At 44.8% G+C, this 16,458-nt stretch overlaps 1 protein-coding gene across 4 annotated transcripts in view; it reads left to right on the top strand.

Annotated features, from left to right (window-relative positions):
• The first annotated feature begins 33 nt into the window (after window positions 1-33).
• The window catches only part of PRKAG1 (protein kinase AMP-activated non-catalytic subunit gamma 1), an 18,316-nt gene continuing 1,891 nt past the window's right edge, over window positions 34-16,458 (top strand). Inside the window, exons 1-11 of one of the 4 annotated variants that reach the window (XM_083599678.1) lie at window positions 34-227; window positions 5,972-6,020; window positions 8,208-8,317; window positions 8,559-8,640; window positions 8,750-8,808; window positions 9,417-9,462; window positions 9,789-9,843; window positions 12,063-12,189; window positions 12,362-12,527; window positions 14,651-14,688; window positions 15,759-15,905. In XM_083599678.1, coding sequence (XP_083455804.1) covers window positions 219-227; window positions 5,972-6,020; window positions 8,208-8,317; window positions 8,559-8,640; window positions 8,750-8,808; window positions 9,417-9,462; window positions 9,789-9,843; window positions 12,063-12,189; window positions 12,362-12,527; window positions 14,651-14,688; window positions 15,759-15,905 — 888 coding nt within the window. In that variant the 5' untranslated portion in view covers window positions 34-218. Of the gene's footprint in view, window positions 512-5,971; window positions 6,021-8,207; window positions 8,318-8,558; window positions 8,641-8,749; window positions 8,809-9,416; window positions 9,463-9,788; window positions 9,844-12,062; window positions 12,190-12,361; window positions 12,528-14,650; window positions 14,689-15,758; window positions 15,906-16,458 lie in introns of all 4 variants that reach the window. The other 3 variants (XM_083599679.1, XM_083599680.1, XM_083599681.1) reach the window with 3 other exon arrangements.

Genomic DNA, 16,458 nt, shown 5'->3' with positions numbered 1-16,458 from the left:
CCATAGAGGAAGGAGGCGGGCGCGGAAACCGCCTTATTTTTACGTCCGGACGTGGAGCGGCGCCCTTTTCTTTTTGTTCCTTCCGCTTCCGTTCACGTGACGCCGCGTCCTGGCGGAAGTGAGGGCAGTGATGCGTCAAGGCGGACGCTCAGCTTTATGCTTGGGCGGTAACTGGCGCGGGAGCTGCCACCCCTTCTCCGGGGGCAGCGGCGGGGATCATGGAGGCGGTAAGTGGCGTTTCCGTCTCGTGCTCCCTCCCTCCCTCCTCCCTCTCGGCTACTCGGAGGGAGGTTTCCTGCCGCTCCTCCCTTTCCCCACCCTTAATGGAGAGCTCTGGGGGCCGCAGGGACTTCATTGGGTGGGGGTCTTTTAAGCTAGGCTGCAGAATCATGGCTGAGTTGGAGGGTCGTCCAGTGCAACCCCTTTTGCCCAGCGCGGAACTCGAACCCAGGACCCGGAGATCTAAGAGTCTCGCGCTCTGCCGACTGAGCTATCACATCAGGGCTAGAGCGTGTGTGTTGTGTCAGTACCTGTAGCTGTATGTCTCCGTCTACTTTGTTTCGTAAAATTTATGCGCTTCTTGATTGTGAAAAAACCAAACCAAGCCTCAAAGCAGTTCACAAAAAGATAAAACAGTGAAATCGAGAAAGGTTCGTGACCCTCCTAAAACATGCAGAAGTTAAAAGACTAGAACAGATTAGAATCGCTTCAACTTCCTAAGCATCTGGGTTGGCTTGTCTAAACAGGAGAGGTTTCAGCAGGTGCTGGATCTTTCCAGAGTACAGTGGAGGAGGCTGCTTGAGCTCACAATAGGTTGGGAGTTCCATAGCTGCCATATTACGAAATGGTCCAGTTCTTACAAGTGCAGAATGGGTATTACGTGGCACCTGTAGTAGTACCATATAGGCTGATCAAAATGGTCTAGTGAGCACATGCATATATTATATATGTGTGTGTATAGATAGTGTGTGTGTAATTGCTGCTTTTATGTAGCGCTTTTAGAGTGTGCAGAGTGCTCCATGTGAATTATCTTAGTAACCTGCACCTGCATGATGACACTAAAGATAAGTTGGCTGCTATCCCCATATTGTAAACGGTTGGGCTGAGGTGGAGTGACAGTAACTTGTTCCTGGTTGTCAATGCAAATGTTACTGCAGCCTGCTTAAGACAGAACTATAGGGGTGTAAAAGAATGTCTGGGGTGTTGGTGGGGGCACATAAAGATGCTAGCAGCTATTTCTGTGACTGATTTGAAAAGCTTTAAGATGCAATTAACTCCTCAAGTACATTTGCTGATCTGGATCTCTGTTGCATATCTTCTCCTTAAGGATACCTTGGACCACAATGAAAAAAACCCACTTATTTTAACTGGGTATAGGATTGCAAGTTAACTTAGCCACCTCCTTCCCTCTTTGGGAATGAAAAGGAGGCAGAGCCAGAGCTGCTTCCCATCCACTGTGACTGCAAAGAAGCCATTTGCCTTGGCAGCAACTGCTGTCAGTAAAAGTAACTTCTCTGCAAATACAGCCTTAACCTCTGAGAACTGTGTGCACTGATGGGATGCACAGCAGCAGTGTCTTCTGATTCTTCCTGGAGGGAACATGGGGCAGGCAAAGGTCACAGTCCTTTGCACAGTTAGATTAACTCAATGAGATTTACTTCTGAGTAAACATGAGTATGTGGTGCGATGTGGCCTAGCATGTTGCAGCATCATGAAATATCTGCTCTGGCTTTGTACTTACCCTCCTTTCAAGATAATGTGTGTTCTATTCATAGCGATGCTTCAATGCAACAAGCATAATGCAATATGCCATTAACATTCTTTTTAAAAAATAGTTATGAGGCATTATTATGCCAGAAGCATCTTTTTTAATCCACCTCAATTTTTCTTTTTAATATTTCTTTTCGTTAAATAAAAAACATGGAATTCTGGATCATGTAAGAACTAAGGAAATGAAGAGAGAAAATCAATTTAGTTAAAAGTAAAAATTAAACATAAAAAGGAGAGTGGCTCAAGTTTGGGTTGCATTCAGAATCCCAGGAAGAAGAATACTTATTGGTATTGGAGCATAACAACACGCCCCTTTTTGTTTTACTTTGTAAGTATCAGTCTGTTGTCCTTGGAGGTCTTGTGATATTCTCACTTGAAGCGTTACTAATAATTATTTAAGTCGTGGTGTATCTCGCTGGAGGCATTTGCTCTAACCTGATAATTTGCCAAAGTTTTGCGCCCCTGGAAGGAATTTGAAATGTTGCCTCTGCCCTGTTCAGCTGGCTTAATTTTTTTCAAAAATCCTGGCTGCCGGGTGCCTCTTTCCTGTGTTGTGGAGGCTGTGGGAGAAACAATGGCATGGTAGAAATTGTTATTGGTGTGCTCAGGCGTGGCCAGGAATAGGAAGCTATAAAGCCTGCTCAGCTTGTTTTCTGTACCAACTGGTGAAATTGTGGCCAGAAGCCTTTACTGTAACAGCAAATGTTCAAGTTCTCTGAAAAGTCTACAGTTTTCAGAGTCCATGAGGAGGGCAATTTCTCCAGCTGCCTTTAAATCCAATTATCTATGCTCATGAGAGCCTGTCTCCTCTCTGATTCCGTTGCTGTTTGCTACATGTGAGCAGAGGCTTGTTGCCACTGAGCCTGTGACCTTCCCTAGTGTAATCCCAATTCTTATTTATATCCCCCAATGGTGCCTCCTGCATGACGCAAACTGGTGTGGAACTACAGCAGGAGTGACAGCCCACCAGTTCTGGACACTGGCAAGCAAAGAGAGCAGCACACATGAGTGATGATGGTTCAATAGGTTTGCAGGCTACGTATACGGGGAAGTGCTGGGTTGCAGCGGAACAGTTTTCTTTTAAATGCAGATATTTATCTGTATTGCTCACGCTATGTGAGATTGCCTGCCTGTAGTGTTTGAAGCCAGAGTGTGTGTTGAAGCTAAATGTTGGGTTTATGTAGAGACTGTAGTTAAGAATCCCTGCACGTATGTGCCTGAGTTGGGAGTATGTGCAAGTATATGGAGGCTTCTGTAGTGCGAATTATCTTTTTAAATGAGATACGAAACAAAAAAAAAGTAATCCTTTTAAAAATTATAAAGGTGATGGCAACTGACATTCAAGGAATTATAGTTACAAGGAGCATGAACTTGGTGGTAGTAATAGTAATAATAATAATAATAATAATATTAATAATAATAATGCCCTGCCTATTTGACTGGGTTGCCCCAGCCATTTTGATCAGCTCCCAACAAAATATAATAATATAAAAACACAGTGAAACATTCAAATATTAAAAACTTCATTACAGTGGTACCTCGGGTTACATACGCTTCAGGTTACATATGCTTCAGGTTACAGACTCTGCTAACCCAGAAATAGTACCTTGGGTTAAGAACTTTGCTCCAGGATGAGAACAGAAATTGCACGGCGGCAGCGGGAGGCCCCATTAGCTAAGCACCCATTGGTGCTTCAGGTTAAGAACAGTTTCAGGTTAAGAACAGACCTCTAGAACAAATTAAGTACTTAACCCGAGGTACCACTGTATAATGGGCTGCCTTCAGCTGTCTACAAAAAAACATATAGTTGTTCAGCTCTTTGACCTCTGCTGGGAGGGCATTCTCCAGGGCAGGCCCTCTGCCTGGTTCCCTGCAGCTTCAGGTCTCGCAGCGAGGGAACCATCACTAGGCCCACGGAGCAAGGTGCCCACCTCAGTGTCTGGGCTGGACAGTGGGAGTGAAGAGGCTCCTTCAGGTCTACGGGGCCAAGGCAGTTTAGGACTTTAAAAGTCAACACCAACAATTTGAATTCATAGAATCTTGAGAGTTGAAAGAGACCCAAGGGACATCTAGTCCAACCATGATTACTATATCTCTCCTTTTTGAATGTTTGGTAATCTGCTTTAGTCATCATCCAAGTATTCAGTCTGGCTTGGTGGTCTATAGTAGACACCCACAGTAAAGTAACTGTTGTTTCTTTCTCGTACAATTTTTACTCATATACTCTCAATCTGCTTTCCATGCTCCACATCATGGATTTCTTCACAAGTGTACACATCCTTTACATATAATGCTACTTCTCCTACCTTCCTATTTGGTCTATTCCTTTTGAACAGGTTATATCCCTCAATTCCTACATTCCAGTCTCATTGCACCAGGTTTCAGTAATGTCTACCAGGTCGTATTTGCCATCCTGTATTAAAAGCTCAATTAATCTTACTTGTTTCCCATACTCTGTGCATTTGTGTAGAGACAGACAACTGAAACCATAAGCCATTCCTCCAGCTACTTCCTTCCTGTAGTATCTTGCCCTTTAGTAGGTTTCTGGAGCAGCTTCAATTATGCAAAATCAAAAGAGAAACTTACCCTGTGGAAACCTTCTCTTTCTTGAAAATATTTTCCCCCCACATCCTTACATGAGAGGCTATGTGCAGATGTTTTCACATGCCATGATGATGATGATTTATTGAATTTATATACTTCCTTGGAGGTCTCTTGATTAACGTTTAATCGGGTGCCAGAGGCCATGTAGAATTGTTTTGGAGTTCCCATGTCTGTACTGAAGGCTACAGGCTGATCACCCACATCCTGCAGAATGTATGTTAAGAAAACTGTCATGAAGCTTGAATGCTGCTGTGAAAGTTACGCTTCTTGAGAACTTTTGTGTGTTCAACAATCTGGATTTTCTTTGATTTACTTGCAGTCCTTAAGACTGAGAACATGGAAGAATTTTGCACACTTCACATTTCTGAAATAATTTTGTTCAGCGCAAATTCATCTCAGAACACCTTCTTGTCACCTGCAGCAAGATGTTTGCTGGTTTTGGTTTCAACCAGTGCAATCTGCTTGGGAAGCCTGCTTTTCTGGTTATCTTCGGCTTACATTTTCTCCTGTAAACACCGTTTTGTGTGTGTGTGAGGTAGACAAACGTCTTTCTGTAGGCAGACTCCTGGTTGGACTGCAGCAAGAATCTTGACCCAGAGTTCAGCTTTAAATTGTACTGTACAGGTTTTGTTGCTCAGGTGAGGCTTGGCCACACTTCCCTTTGCCGTGGAGACCTTTCCTATTTTAACATGACCAGGCTCTCTGGGCAGGTTTTGAATGGTGGCGGCTTCCTTCCCAGCTTGGAAGTGGACAGCTGGGGTTTGTCATGCCCTGGAAACTATGCTGACCATTGTGGGAACATAATGAAGTTTTCGTGGGAGAGGGGACAGGAGTCACCGAGGGCACAGTTCCACCCTTCCAGCTGCTGGGAAGGAGCCTGCAGAAGTGCAACTGTCAGCATTTCCTCGTGCTGTGCTCACATTCCCTGACTTTAAGGAGATGGGTCTCCTGAACTGGAAGTCTTAATTGGACAGCAAAGGGACTGCCAGCAGTCTTGTTCGGGGTCAGCTGTGGGATGCATAGTTGCATCCTGGACATAAAAAATGAGAATGTCCTCCCCCTTCACGCACACAAGCGCTCTCTGAGGGATGTCTTCCTGCTGTGCCACTATGTGGTTGTGCACTTGTGTGTGTGCATGGGCTGTATCTGTGTGTACATAAGTTTTCTTCCTTGCATCATCCTATCCATCCTGTGAAGTAACTAGGCTGAGTAATAGCGACAAGGTGAGCTTCATGGCTGAAAAGGAATATGAACCCGTTCAAATCCCGGTAGCCTGGATGCGCAAGACCCTTGTTTCTTTCCTTTCTGAACTGTTCATACAATAGTTGCAGTCAAGCATCTCTCTTGCATGTGTCTGTCTTTGTGTGTGTGTGTGTGTGTGTGTGTGTGTGTGTGTGTGTCAGTGTCAGTCAGTCAGTCAATCAATCAATCAATCTTCCCTTAGCTCAGATTTGGGGAAGCTGTGGCTCCCCAGGTCACATTCAGCTACACCTCCCATAATCCCTGACCGTTGTCTGTGCTGGCAGCTGCAGGATGCTGGAGGAGTTGTAGCTGATCACCCCTGATCTCCTATTTCTCTGTGTTTTATTCTTTGCAGGCCACTGTTCCTGAGACTGGACTGGAGAAAAGCCTGCCCTCGCCAGAAGGTGAGTGTCACACCTCGGGAGGATGCTCTGGGGTGCTGAGCAGAGGATGGTCTATGCGTGTGATGACATTATGAAGATACGGTGCTTGAAATGTGCCTTTGGAGAGCACTGTTCACCTTTCAGTCAGCAAGACCCTCCTGGATGATGGGATACAGGCCCTATTAGATTGCTAAAGTTTTCCTAAGGGATTCTGACTCACTTTGAGCATGGCTCCACTAATATTTGCTTGGCTTACAAACCAGCCTCCATTTTTCCTTGCCATCGCCTCTCTCCTCCCCATCCACAAGTCTTCTGGCATCCTTAAAGGTCTTGGGGGGGGGGAGTCGGGGATTTCCCTCATTCATGTTTGGGTGGGGTGGGGGAAGAAAATAAGAAACGGCAGGAGAAGACTTCACTCCCAAGTCTTAGGTGCTCCTTTCTGCCTTCAGGGATAGCTGAGTTGGTACGAGTGCATGAGACTCTGAATCTCAGGGTTGTGAGTAAGGCAAAAGATTCCTGCATTGCAGGAGGTTGGACTTCATTATCTTTGTGTGCCTTCCAACTCTGTGATTGTAAGGCCTGGAGAAGTGGAGTTGTATCTCACTTGCACAGAGGCTTGACTACAAAAAGGAATGAAGGGAAAGACTCACTGCAATTTTTCCCTTCCCAAACCACCGTGCACATGAGTCCCAAGCCCAGTGAAAGGGTGGATAAGGCTGTTGGACATTCCTTTGGCTTGGGATCACTTGTCGCTGGTAAGATAGTGATTTGTGGACACTTGCCCTTGGCCATAGGCTGACTCATTGTCATGTGTTTTCGCACTCTGAGACTTACTGAAGTTTGACATTTTTAATACAGTGGTACCTCGGGTTACATATGCTTCAGGTTACAGACTCCGCTATCCCAGAAATAGTGCTTCAGGTTAAGAACTTTGCTTCAGGATGAGAACAGAAATTGTGCGGCAGCAGGAGGAGGCCCCATTAGCTAAAGTGGTGCTTCAGGTTAAGAACAGTTTCAGGTTAAGTACGGACCTCTGGAACGAATTAAGTACTTAACCCGAGGTACCACTGTATATGCCTTCCTACACCCCTCAGGCTTACTCCTCAATCCCCAGAGTGGGTCACTCTAGACCAGGCAGGGGGAACCTGTGGCCCTGGGACTCCAGCTCTCGTCAGCCTTTGCTAGCATGGCTAATGGTCAGCAATGATGGGAGCTGTGGTCCAGCCCTTCTGCTCTAGGCCATTGAGCCTTGCATTGCCACTCACCAAACTTCCAGGGTTTCTTCATCACCGTCTTTCTCTCCAGAACAAGCCAAAATATCATTTTCCCACCCAAAGTGGCTGTCTGGGCAATTCAGAGCAGAAGTAAAGGATGCAATTACTGCCTTTCCAGGAATGGCCACTACCCCTATTTAGGCTCATAGCTTCTCGTCTCTTTAAGAGGCTTTCCTTCCCAGGGTAGGCCTTCAGCCTCCTGCTTGGTGGTAGTGTGGCCTCAGCATCCTGAGAATCTCTAGCTCCAGTTTTTGAAAGCAAATGATATTGAATGGCTGTGGAGATAAGCTGGAAAACTCAGGAGAAAGGCCTGAACCAGGACGGGGTGGTTGGAAGAAGTCATGGGTGCTCTGACTAATTCCTTGGTGGGTAGAAACAGCAGAATGGAAGGTGTAAAAGGCTATACAAAGAAATGCAGATTTGCTTGATTTCCATGATTGTTTTAATGCATGGCGGATTTAGTCCTGAGAATAATATCATTACTGTTCTATTGTAAGCTCCTTGAGGCAGGGCTCTCTCTCCCCCCCCACAACCAGCTTATATTATTCTGTAAAGCAATGAGGCTATACAAAGAATAAATAATAATGAGACATAAAAGAACTTGAAGTTCCCCATGCTAACCCTTGGATGAATGGGAACTCCTGCTCTGCAGACTTGCACTCTTCCTCCATGTGCCTCTGCACCATAGGTAAAGGTAAAGGGACCCCTGACCGTTAGGTCCAGTCATGTACGACTCTGGGGTTGTGGCGCTCATCTCGCCTTACTGGCCGAGGGAGCCGGCGTACAGCTTCTGGGTCATATGGCCAGCATGACTAAGTCGCTTCTGGCGAAAACTCCAAATCTCATGTTCCTTCTTTGCCTTCTGTTCCCTTTTGAGAGGTGAAGAGCGTTTTGGCAGCCTGCACTCATAGGCCCCTTGTGCTTGTTTCCGCAGCAGATGAGGATTCCGGCAGCGGCATCTACACGTGTTTCATGAAATCGCATCGCTGCTACGACCTCATTCCAACGAGCTCCAAGCTTGTGGTCTTCGACACTTCTCTGCAGGTGGGTAGCACCGTGTTCTTCCAGAGGGCAGAGGAGGAGGAGGAGCCTCTAAGCAGGCTTCCAAGATTCCTAGCTTAAAGCCTCATTCCTTCTTAACAGTTGGCCACAAAGTGGGGACACCCACAGACAAGAGCAGGGTTTCTGCATAAGTGGGACAGAGTCTTTGAGCTGGCTTCCAATAATGGAATCAAGTGGTTGAATTGGCCCTGCTGTGTGACTGTACTTTTTGTTTGACTTTCAGGTCAAGAAAGCCTTCTTTGCTCTGGTGACTAATGGTGTGAGAGCCGCCCCCCTCTGGGACAGCAAAACACAAAGCTTTGTAGGTAAGTGTATCTCCTCTGAAGCACACAAGGCAGATACCTTTTGTCTTCCTGCCCACCCCCAGTTGACTGCTTAAGCTGAACTCTTTCCTCCTTTTTCTCTGCCGTATAGGAATGCTCACAATCACAGATTTCATCAACATCCTTCATCGCTACTACAAATCAGCCATGGTAAGTACATTTTGGGCAATATCATCCCCTTCTACGTTAAAAAAAGCCAATATATACTGAGATGATTTTGTCTGGAAAGTGGTCTTTAATACAGAATTGTCAGCTGCCATTGACTATTTTGAGTTTCCCAGGAACAAGTTTCTAGTCCCTAGGACTTCTGAAAGTTTTCCTCTGCAATGAGTGAGTGGAAACATACAGATTAGAGAGGGTGAGTTTTGGGGATGGACTTTAGTTTTGGTCTCAGGAGTGTTTTTCTTTTCTGTTCAATAATTTCTATGCTCCAGTCAGTTCCAGGATGGTTATCAGTACAAAACAGAGCGTAACAAATCTAAAAATAATACATTCAGTAAAAAGAAAAGAAAAAAGACACAGCAGCAATAAGCTCTTCACTCATTGTGGACACTGATGTTACTCTCTGGAGTCCAGAGCTCTAGTCAGCTGGGTCCTGCCTCTGATATTGGTGGGGGAACGACTTCTTCCATAGCTGGGATACTGAATTCTACCCTGAGTTCCCAAAGCAAGCTGGAGCTCCCAACACTTGCAGAGGTGGCACAAAGGCCTGTGGCTTCCGTTGCATTGATGATCTACTCTGTTTCTGGTGTCTGCAGGTGCAGATCTATGAGCTGGAGGAGCACAAGATCGAAACATGGCGAGGTGAGGAGAAGGAGGGTGATGGTGTGGGGCAAGTACAATACACAGCACTTCTGGAGGGGAAGAATTAGAACCAGAAGAATGTGTGTCGAGTGTGTCCAGCCATGGTGGAGAAGGAGTTGCTATGCATTTGGCAAAGCGCTTTTCTTCCTCCATGGTTTCCAATTCATGCCCTCCTTCCCCTGGCCAGCAGGAGGAGCTGTAGGTTTCTCTTGCTCCCCATGCATAGAATCATAGAATTGTAGAGTTGGAAGGGACCCAACGCAGTATCTGTGTTTCCCAACACTTTGGTTCCATTGCATAACTGAGACTTTCTGTCCCACATGCAGAAGTCTACCTGCAGGACTCCTTCAAGCCCCTGGTCTGCATTTCACCTAGTGCCAGGTAAGAAGCTCTGCCAATATGTGGTTGGGGGCTAAAAGGTCTCTGCATTTTTTTTAAAAAAAAAGTCTTGCCAAGCTCTTGCTTTCTACCATCGCCCCATCTGGCAGCCTCCTCGTTTTGCCCTGCCAAAGCCGCCACCAGTCAGTGAATTCCTCAATCATCTCTTGCCCCTGGACCGTAGTGATTCTGCCTCTTGTGCCTTGGTGGTCCTCTGCACAAACACATTCTGATCTCCTTTCTTCTCCAGTACCTCCTGAGTTGCTCAGGCCACAAGCCCTGTGATGAAAGCAGGTTACTGGTGCCAAGCTAAATGCATAGAGAGAGGGCTTTGGCTTGTATCCAGCAAAGCTCTCCCATTGGTGGAAGAACATCCCCTTGTGCAATGCAACTTCCCCTTCCCCTCTTCTCCCCACATAATTTGTGTGTGCGTGCATGGGGTCGTAGAAGGAGCAGAAATTCCACTGGTTAGGAGGAAGCCCTTGTGCAAACCAGGCAACCTCAATGGATACAGTCCCATACACCATGAGCCATACACATGTGGGTACTATATGCATCCACATACAATATTGGCATCCTGAGAACCCCAGCTTCTCTTTTATGAACCAAGTTTCTAGCTCTCTTGGTTATGAGGAGAAATTTAGAAACAAGGGGGCCATTTTTAGGGAATGCTAGCAATAGTGGGATCTTACATAGTTCTTCCCTAGAAAGCTTTCTGCCCTGCACCTTAAGTCCATTCCTTGCCACAAAATTATTTGCAAGCTGAAAAGAAATGGTCCCTTAAGAGACAAGGATAAATTACAGATACTTCATTTAAATGCTTTTGAGTGGATACAACTGATCTACAGTCCTTATTAGAGTTCCTCTCACAATAGTCCTGTTAAAAGGAGGTGACTCTTACTGCTGCGTTACAGATGAGGAACTGAGGCTGAAAGATGGTGAACTTGCTTGATGGCATAGATGGGCAACTAGCGGCCTGCAGGCTACCTCTGAGCAATTTTTATTTGACACCTGGTGGCCCCACTAAATTTCAGTTGAGGTGTGGTAAACTCACAGCGATATGTTTTCCAGTTGTACAAGAGGGACTGCACTTCAGTGTAACACCTCTCTCTTTGATTTTTGTCTGTAATGTCACAGCTGTGCTTGATCCCATGTGTTGCTGCATGAAAGTAAGCCCTTTCTGCAGGGGTGGGGAACCTTGAGTATTCCCGGTGTTGTTGGACTACAACTCCCATAATTCCTGACCGTTGGCTATGCTGGCTTGGGCTGAGGGGAGTTGGGCGTCCAGAGCCACAGTTTCCACATCCCTGCTGTAGTTGCGCCAAGTTTCTTTAGAAACCTGGCAACCTGTATGGATTTTGTGTGTGTTACACTTTTGCCCTCCTCCCTCCCTGGCCGCTGTCTGGAAACTAGAGCAGCCCCAGAGAATAGAGAATTAGGCTATTCCTGTTCTAGGCCCCCCATAAGGTCTATGAGATAATGATATTAACTCATTATTATGTTCCTGGGACTACTTGGATTCCCACCCTGCCATCTTTCCCAGTCAAGAGGAAGGAATTGTGAGATGGATTCCCCCCAATATGCAACTAATTTTTTAAAAATATGTTTTTTGTTAAAGATTCCTTAGTTTACAAAAATATGTGCATTGTCTCTTTTTCAAGTTGTGTTTTCTACAGATGTTTCATTTGTTGTGAGACATTAGTGTTACATACAGTATATGCAACTGATTTTCATCATCTGTTTGTGAGTGACTTTCCCACAAAATGGTGCCCAAAATGGATTACAACATATCAAATGAACAGTTGTGAGTACGGTAATTGTCATTCCACAGTGGTTCACCACAATTCACTTACATGCCTCAGATGGTGGTGCTATTCTTTAAGTATTTAGTATTTTTTATGTCTGTTAGTCACTTATATACAAAAGTCTCAAAGTGACTTAGCAAGAGAAATAGTAGCTACACCTCTCACTTGTGGCAGCCTTCCTTCCCAGCTCTCACTGGTGTCTTCCTTCTCCCTCTGTCCTCTCCTTGGGATAGGCTGGACCATCAATTAAATAGAGCAAAACCCAGAAGTCATTGCCTGTCCTCCAAGAATCCCAGATGCACCTCCTCTTTCTCTGTTTCCCTCTCCCTGAGCTTTAGACACATCCCTTGTCAGGCTCCTGAGTGTCTTTGTTGCTTCTCATCTGTGATATGCTTCCCCCAAACTTGTGACTTCCAGCCTGTATGATGCAGTCACCTCCTTGATCCGGAACAAGATCCACCGCCTGCCTGTCATCGACCCTGACTCTGGGAACACGCTGTACATCCTGACCCACAAGCGCATCCTCAAGTTCCTCAAGCTGTTTGTGAGTGACCCCTGGCGCAGGCCAGCTCGAATATTTATGGCTGGCGTTGCTGCATTCCTCCCCCGTCCCTCTGCCCCAGAGCTGTTTGGCATAGCTGTGAGGTGCCATCTTGTTCCTTTTTGTCCACAGAATTCCAGGTTGCTATAAGAAACTGTATCTTCTTATCCTGCAGATTGCAGAGTTTCCCAAGCCAGAATTCATGTCCAAAAGCATCGAGGAGCTGAAGATTGGCACCTACGAAAATATTGCCATGGTCCATACCAACACCCCTGTTTATGTGGCGCTGGGCATCTTTGTACAACAGCGGGTTTCTGCGTTGCCTGTGGTGGATGAGTCAGGTGAGGTGCATCTCTGCAGGGAGTGGAGCTCAGCCAATGTAGACAGTCAGGGTTCAAGCACTTCTTGTCTATCAGTGGGTTATATTTTAAATCAGTCTCTTGGAAACAGCAGTGTGAATGAGAAGCTGCACTGTGTTAAAAATAAGAACTGGATAAGTTAAAGCCTTTTCACTTGAACAACTTTCCCAACGAAATAATTACAAAGTGATCTAAAATACCTTGGAAAGATTCCCCAGTCAAATGTCTGGGTAGATACAGGTAGGTAGTCATGTTGGTCTGCCGTAGTCGAAACAAAATAAAAAAATTCCTTCCAGTAGCACCTTAGAGACCAACTAAGTTTGTTATTGGTATGAGCTTTGGTGTGCATGCACACTTCTTCAGATACCTGGGTAGGTAGATATCACAAGATCTAAATAATTCATCTAAATACAATCATTAAAAGTTGAAGTTAAAAGTGAATTGAACTGCTGGTCACAGTGGAATACACCTTGGCTAAAGAAAACCATTGTTCTAAATATGATAATCCTACCAAAAGTTATATTCATACTATTGAATTTACCAATAAGAGTTCTTCCTGAAGTTCTTGATAACTAGCAAAGGAGCTTTAAGGATTTTATTTGGCAAATGAAAACAGTAGCCATAAAAACTCAGAGGAATAAAAATGGAGAGATAGCCGTTCCACCTATTACAATATATTACGAAGAGGCTATATTTGCTCACCTGAGAATGTGGTTCTATCCTGACAAGTTATTGGTCTTAGAACAGATTAATATTTTAGCAAGTTTAAAGAATATCTTATGGTGTGGTACACAATTTAATAAAGAAAGGATTAGCTCAAACCCATTTATATCAGCTATGCAGAATAACTGGTGTACACTACAAGCAGAGGGAAGATACATTTTATAATAATTAAATAAATACCTTTTTATAATATAATTATAATTATTGTAATGTTATAGTACTGTAGTATAATTATTATTATAATTAAATACCTTTTCTAATAATTAAATAAAGGAAGAAAATTTGCTTGGAAACCGGTATTTTTGGAAATTGTATGGATTTATGGAGCTTAGGAAATTATTTTAGGAAGATGCTGTACTGGTGTTTTATAAAACTATATGTGTGGTTTCTCTTGGCTGTTTATTTAGTTTAGTTTATTTTTTAAAAAATATTATAGAATGCTTTACGTGCTCATTTTTGTTTGTTTGTTGAAAGGTCAGGGTTTGCACCCATGAAATAATAACTGTTCATGTTCAGAACAAAAGGTGAAAAATGGCTTTGTCTATTTCTGAAATTCCTTTGTAGTAATACAGCTACAGATCTTGTATAGAATGTCCTGGGAGATTGAAGTGTTCTCCTACTGGTTTCTCTAAGGAATTTCAGAAATAGACTGGAAAGAGAAGCTGCTGAATTGCAACTCATTACCAAACTTAAAACCATGGAGAGACCTGGTCTGAACAAAGACATTGGATTCTTATCTCATTATACATGACAAAGCCATTTTTCACCTTCTCACCCCTTGCTTTTTCCTGTAAGACCTATTGCAGTCGTTAAGAGTCGTCAACAGGCTCATCTCAGCTATCTGCCAACCACCCATTCCCACCACCCTTCTGAGTAATACCCCTCCCCACCTTCTCACTATATAGAAGGATCTGGCAACTTCTGTTTCAGTGTATCTGAAGAAGTGTGCATGCACACGAAAGCTCATACCAAGAACTAACTTAGTTGGTCTTTAAGGTGCTACTGGCAGGAAAAAAAAAAATTGTTTTGACTATGGCAGACCAACACGGCTACCTATCTGTTCATGTTCAAGATCTGGCTACTGTGTGTGGGTCAGAAAAGAATTTCTTCCTCTGCCAAGTTCCAATTGGCTAGTGACCTAAGAGTGTTTTTCCCCTGTGTGGGTTGCTGTTCTTCTCGGAACCACCTCCAGCCACTGATCCTATAAGCAGCATTTTCTAACACACCTGCTTTTTGCTTGTAATGCATTGCACTCCGAATTGTGGGGGTAGCGCAGCCAGTACAGTCATTGCAGCAGAGATATGAACAACATATGATATCAGGGGAGGGAAGCGAGTAAAATATTGAGATCACCTCACAAAACTCCTGTCTCTGTCTTTCAGGCCGGGTTGTAGACATTTACTCCAAGTTTGATGTCATTGTAAGTATCTCCCCAGTCTTTGATGAATGCAGCTGGGATAGCTCAATTGGTAGAGCATGAGGCTCTTAATCTCAGGGTTGTGGGTTTGAGCCCCGCGGTGGGCAAAAAGATTCCTGCATTGCAGAGGGTTGGACTAGATGACCCTTGGGTCCCTTTCAACTCTGCAATTCTATGTATGGGAGTATATTTTGCTTTGCTTGCAGGTCCTTTGTCTCCCCAAATATTTTTCATGGGGCTCCATTTGGGTGTTAGGCATACCTGCAAAACTGGTGTGGTTTTAAGCTCTGGATGTTAAAGGAGCCAGGAAGGCTCCGTTTCTCCTTTCCCACAGCAGAGAAAGTGTTGGTGATGTGGGCTAGTAGCCAATAGGATTTGGTTGGTGGCGTTTTCCTCAGAGTCCAGTTGACTTGAGTCAGGAAGTAATGTTTCCTTGGCTCATGCTGGCTTAGGCCACAGTAACATCACACATTTAAGTTACTATGGGATCACCTTAAGCAGTTATAGCTTCTCCCAAAGAATTCTGGGAGCTATAATTCATTAAGGGTGCTGGGAGTTGCTAGGAGACAAACTGCAGCTCCCAGAATTATTTGGGGGAAACTATGACCAGTTAAAGTGGCATTGCAGTACTTTAAATGTAGGGTGTGAATGTGGCCTTTGTGACCTTGAGTCCCACCTCTTCATTACCCCTTTCCTCCATGGAACATGACTTGGATCACTCCCTTAAATCGCCTATGGGAATTTACTTTTGTTGACATTCTTCACTGCAGCTGCTGGCTGCTGATACAACAGGGCCTAACTTGTGTTGGCATCACAGAGCACTGATGAAAGAATAATCCTGTATTGTTGCAAGGAATGCGCCTCTGGTCTTTCTGTCTTATCTTCCTGTAAATGTGCTGCAAGCAGCCCTAGCATGGAAGCACACCACGCAGATTAAAATTTCACAGAGTGGGGAGTAACATTCTCCCACATTCTTGCAGCACATGGACGTGGGGGGAACAGACTTCGGGAGTCGCATGAAGGTCAAGTATGCCACCAGATCTCCTAACCTTGTCTGTCTTCTCTGTGACTAGAACCTGGCAGCAGAGAAAACGTACAACAACCTGGATGTGACGGTGACCAAGGCGTTGCAGCATCGCTCACAGTACTTTGAGGGTGTGCTCAAGTGTTACAAGCATGAGACTCTGGAGACAATTATCAACCGGTTGGTGGAGGCCGAGGTAATCCCTGTTGGTAACTCCCTATCTGGAGTTAAAGCACTCAGCAAAGTTGAACTTAATAGAGGCAACTCCCCGTTTTACGCTGGGATTAGGTTCCGAGGCACCACGTGTTTAAGTGAAATCACATATATTGGGAACACAGTTGAAAAAACCTGCAAACACTACAGTTGCTGCTTCCTTGCTCAGACCCCAACTCTCCACAGGCCTCAAAGGGCTCCTGGGATTGCACTTGCAAAGGCTCATGGGCGCTGTTTTCTGCCATTTCCACACTCTTTTAGGGCTGCTTTTGCCCCTTTTCATGTAGCTTCCGAGTTTGCAGTGATACGCATTTGCATGTGCATTGAATGTGCATAAATGGGGAGTTGCCTGTATTGAATCCCGATTGGAGGAGCACACTTTACCCTGGATATGATCACACCGAGACAGTCTTGAGTTTAGGAAAATAAGAAAGCAACGTTTATTACAGGGAATATATGCTGGATAAGAAAGATACTGGTTCTTTCTAGCTACGGTGGAGATTCCTTGAGCCATGCTTGCTCTTACATCTTCACCA

This window comes from Podarcis filfolensis (genome assembly GCF_964270895.1).
Source record: "Podarcis filfolensis genome assembly, chromosome: 2".
NCBI classification, from domain to species: Eukaryota; Metazoa; Chordata; class Lepidosauria; order Squamata; family Lacertidae; genus Podarcis; species Podarcis filfolensis.
Note: the sequence above shows the minus strand (reverse complement) of the source record. Positions and strands in the feature narration are given on the sequence as shown.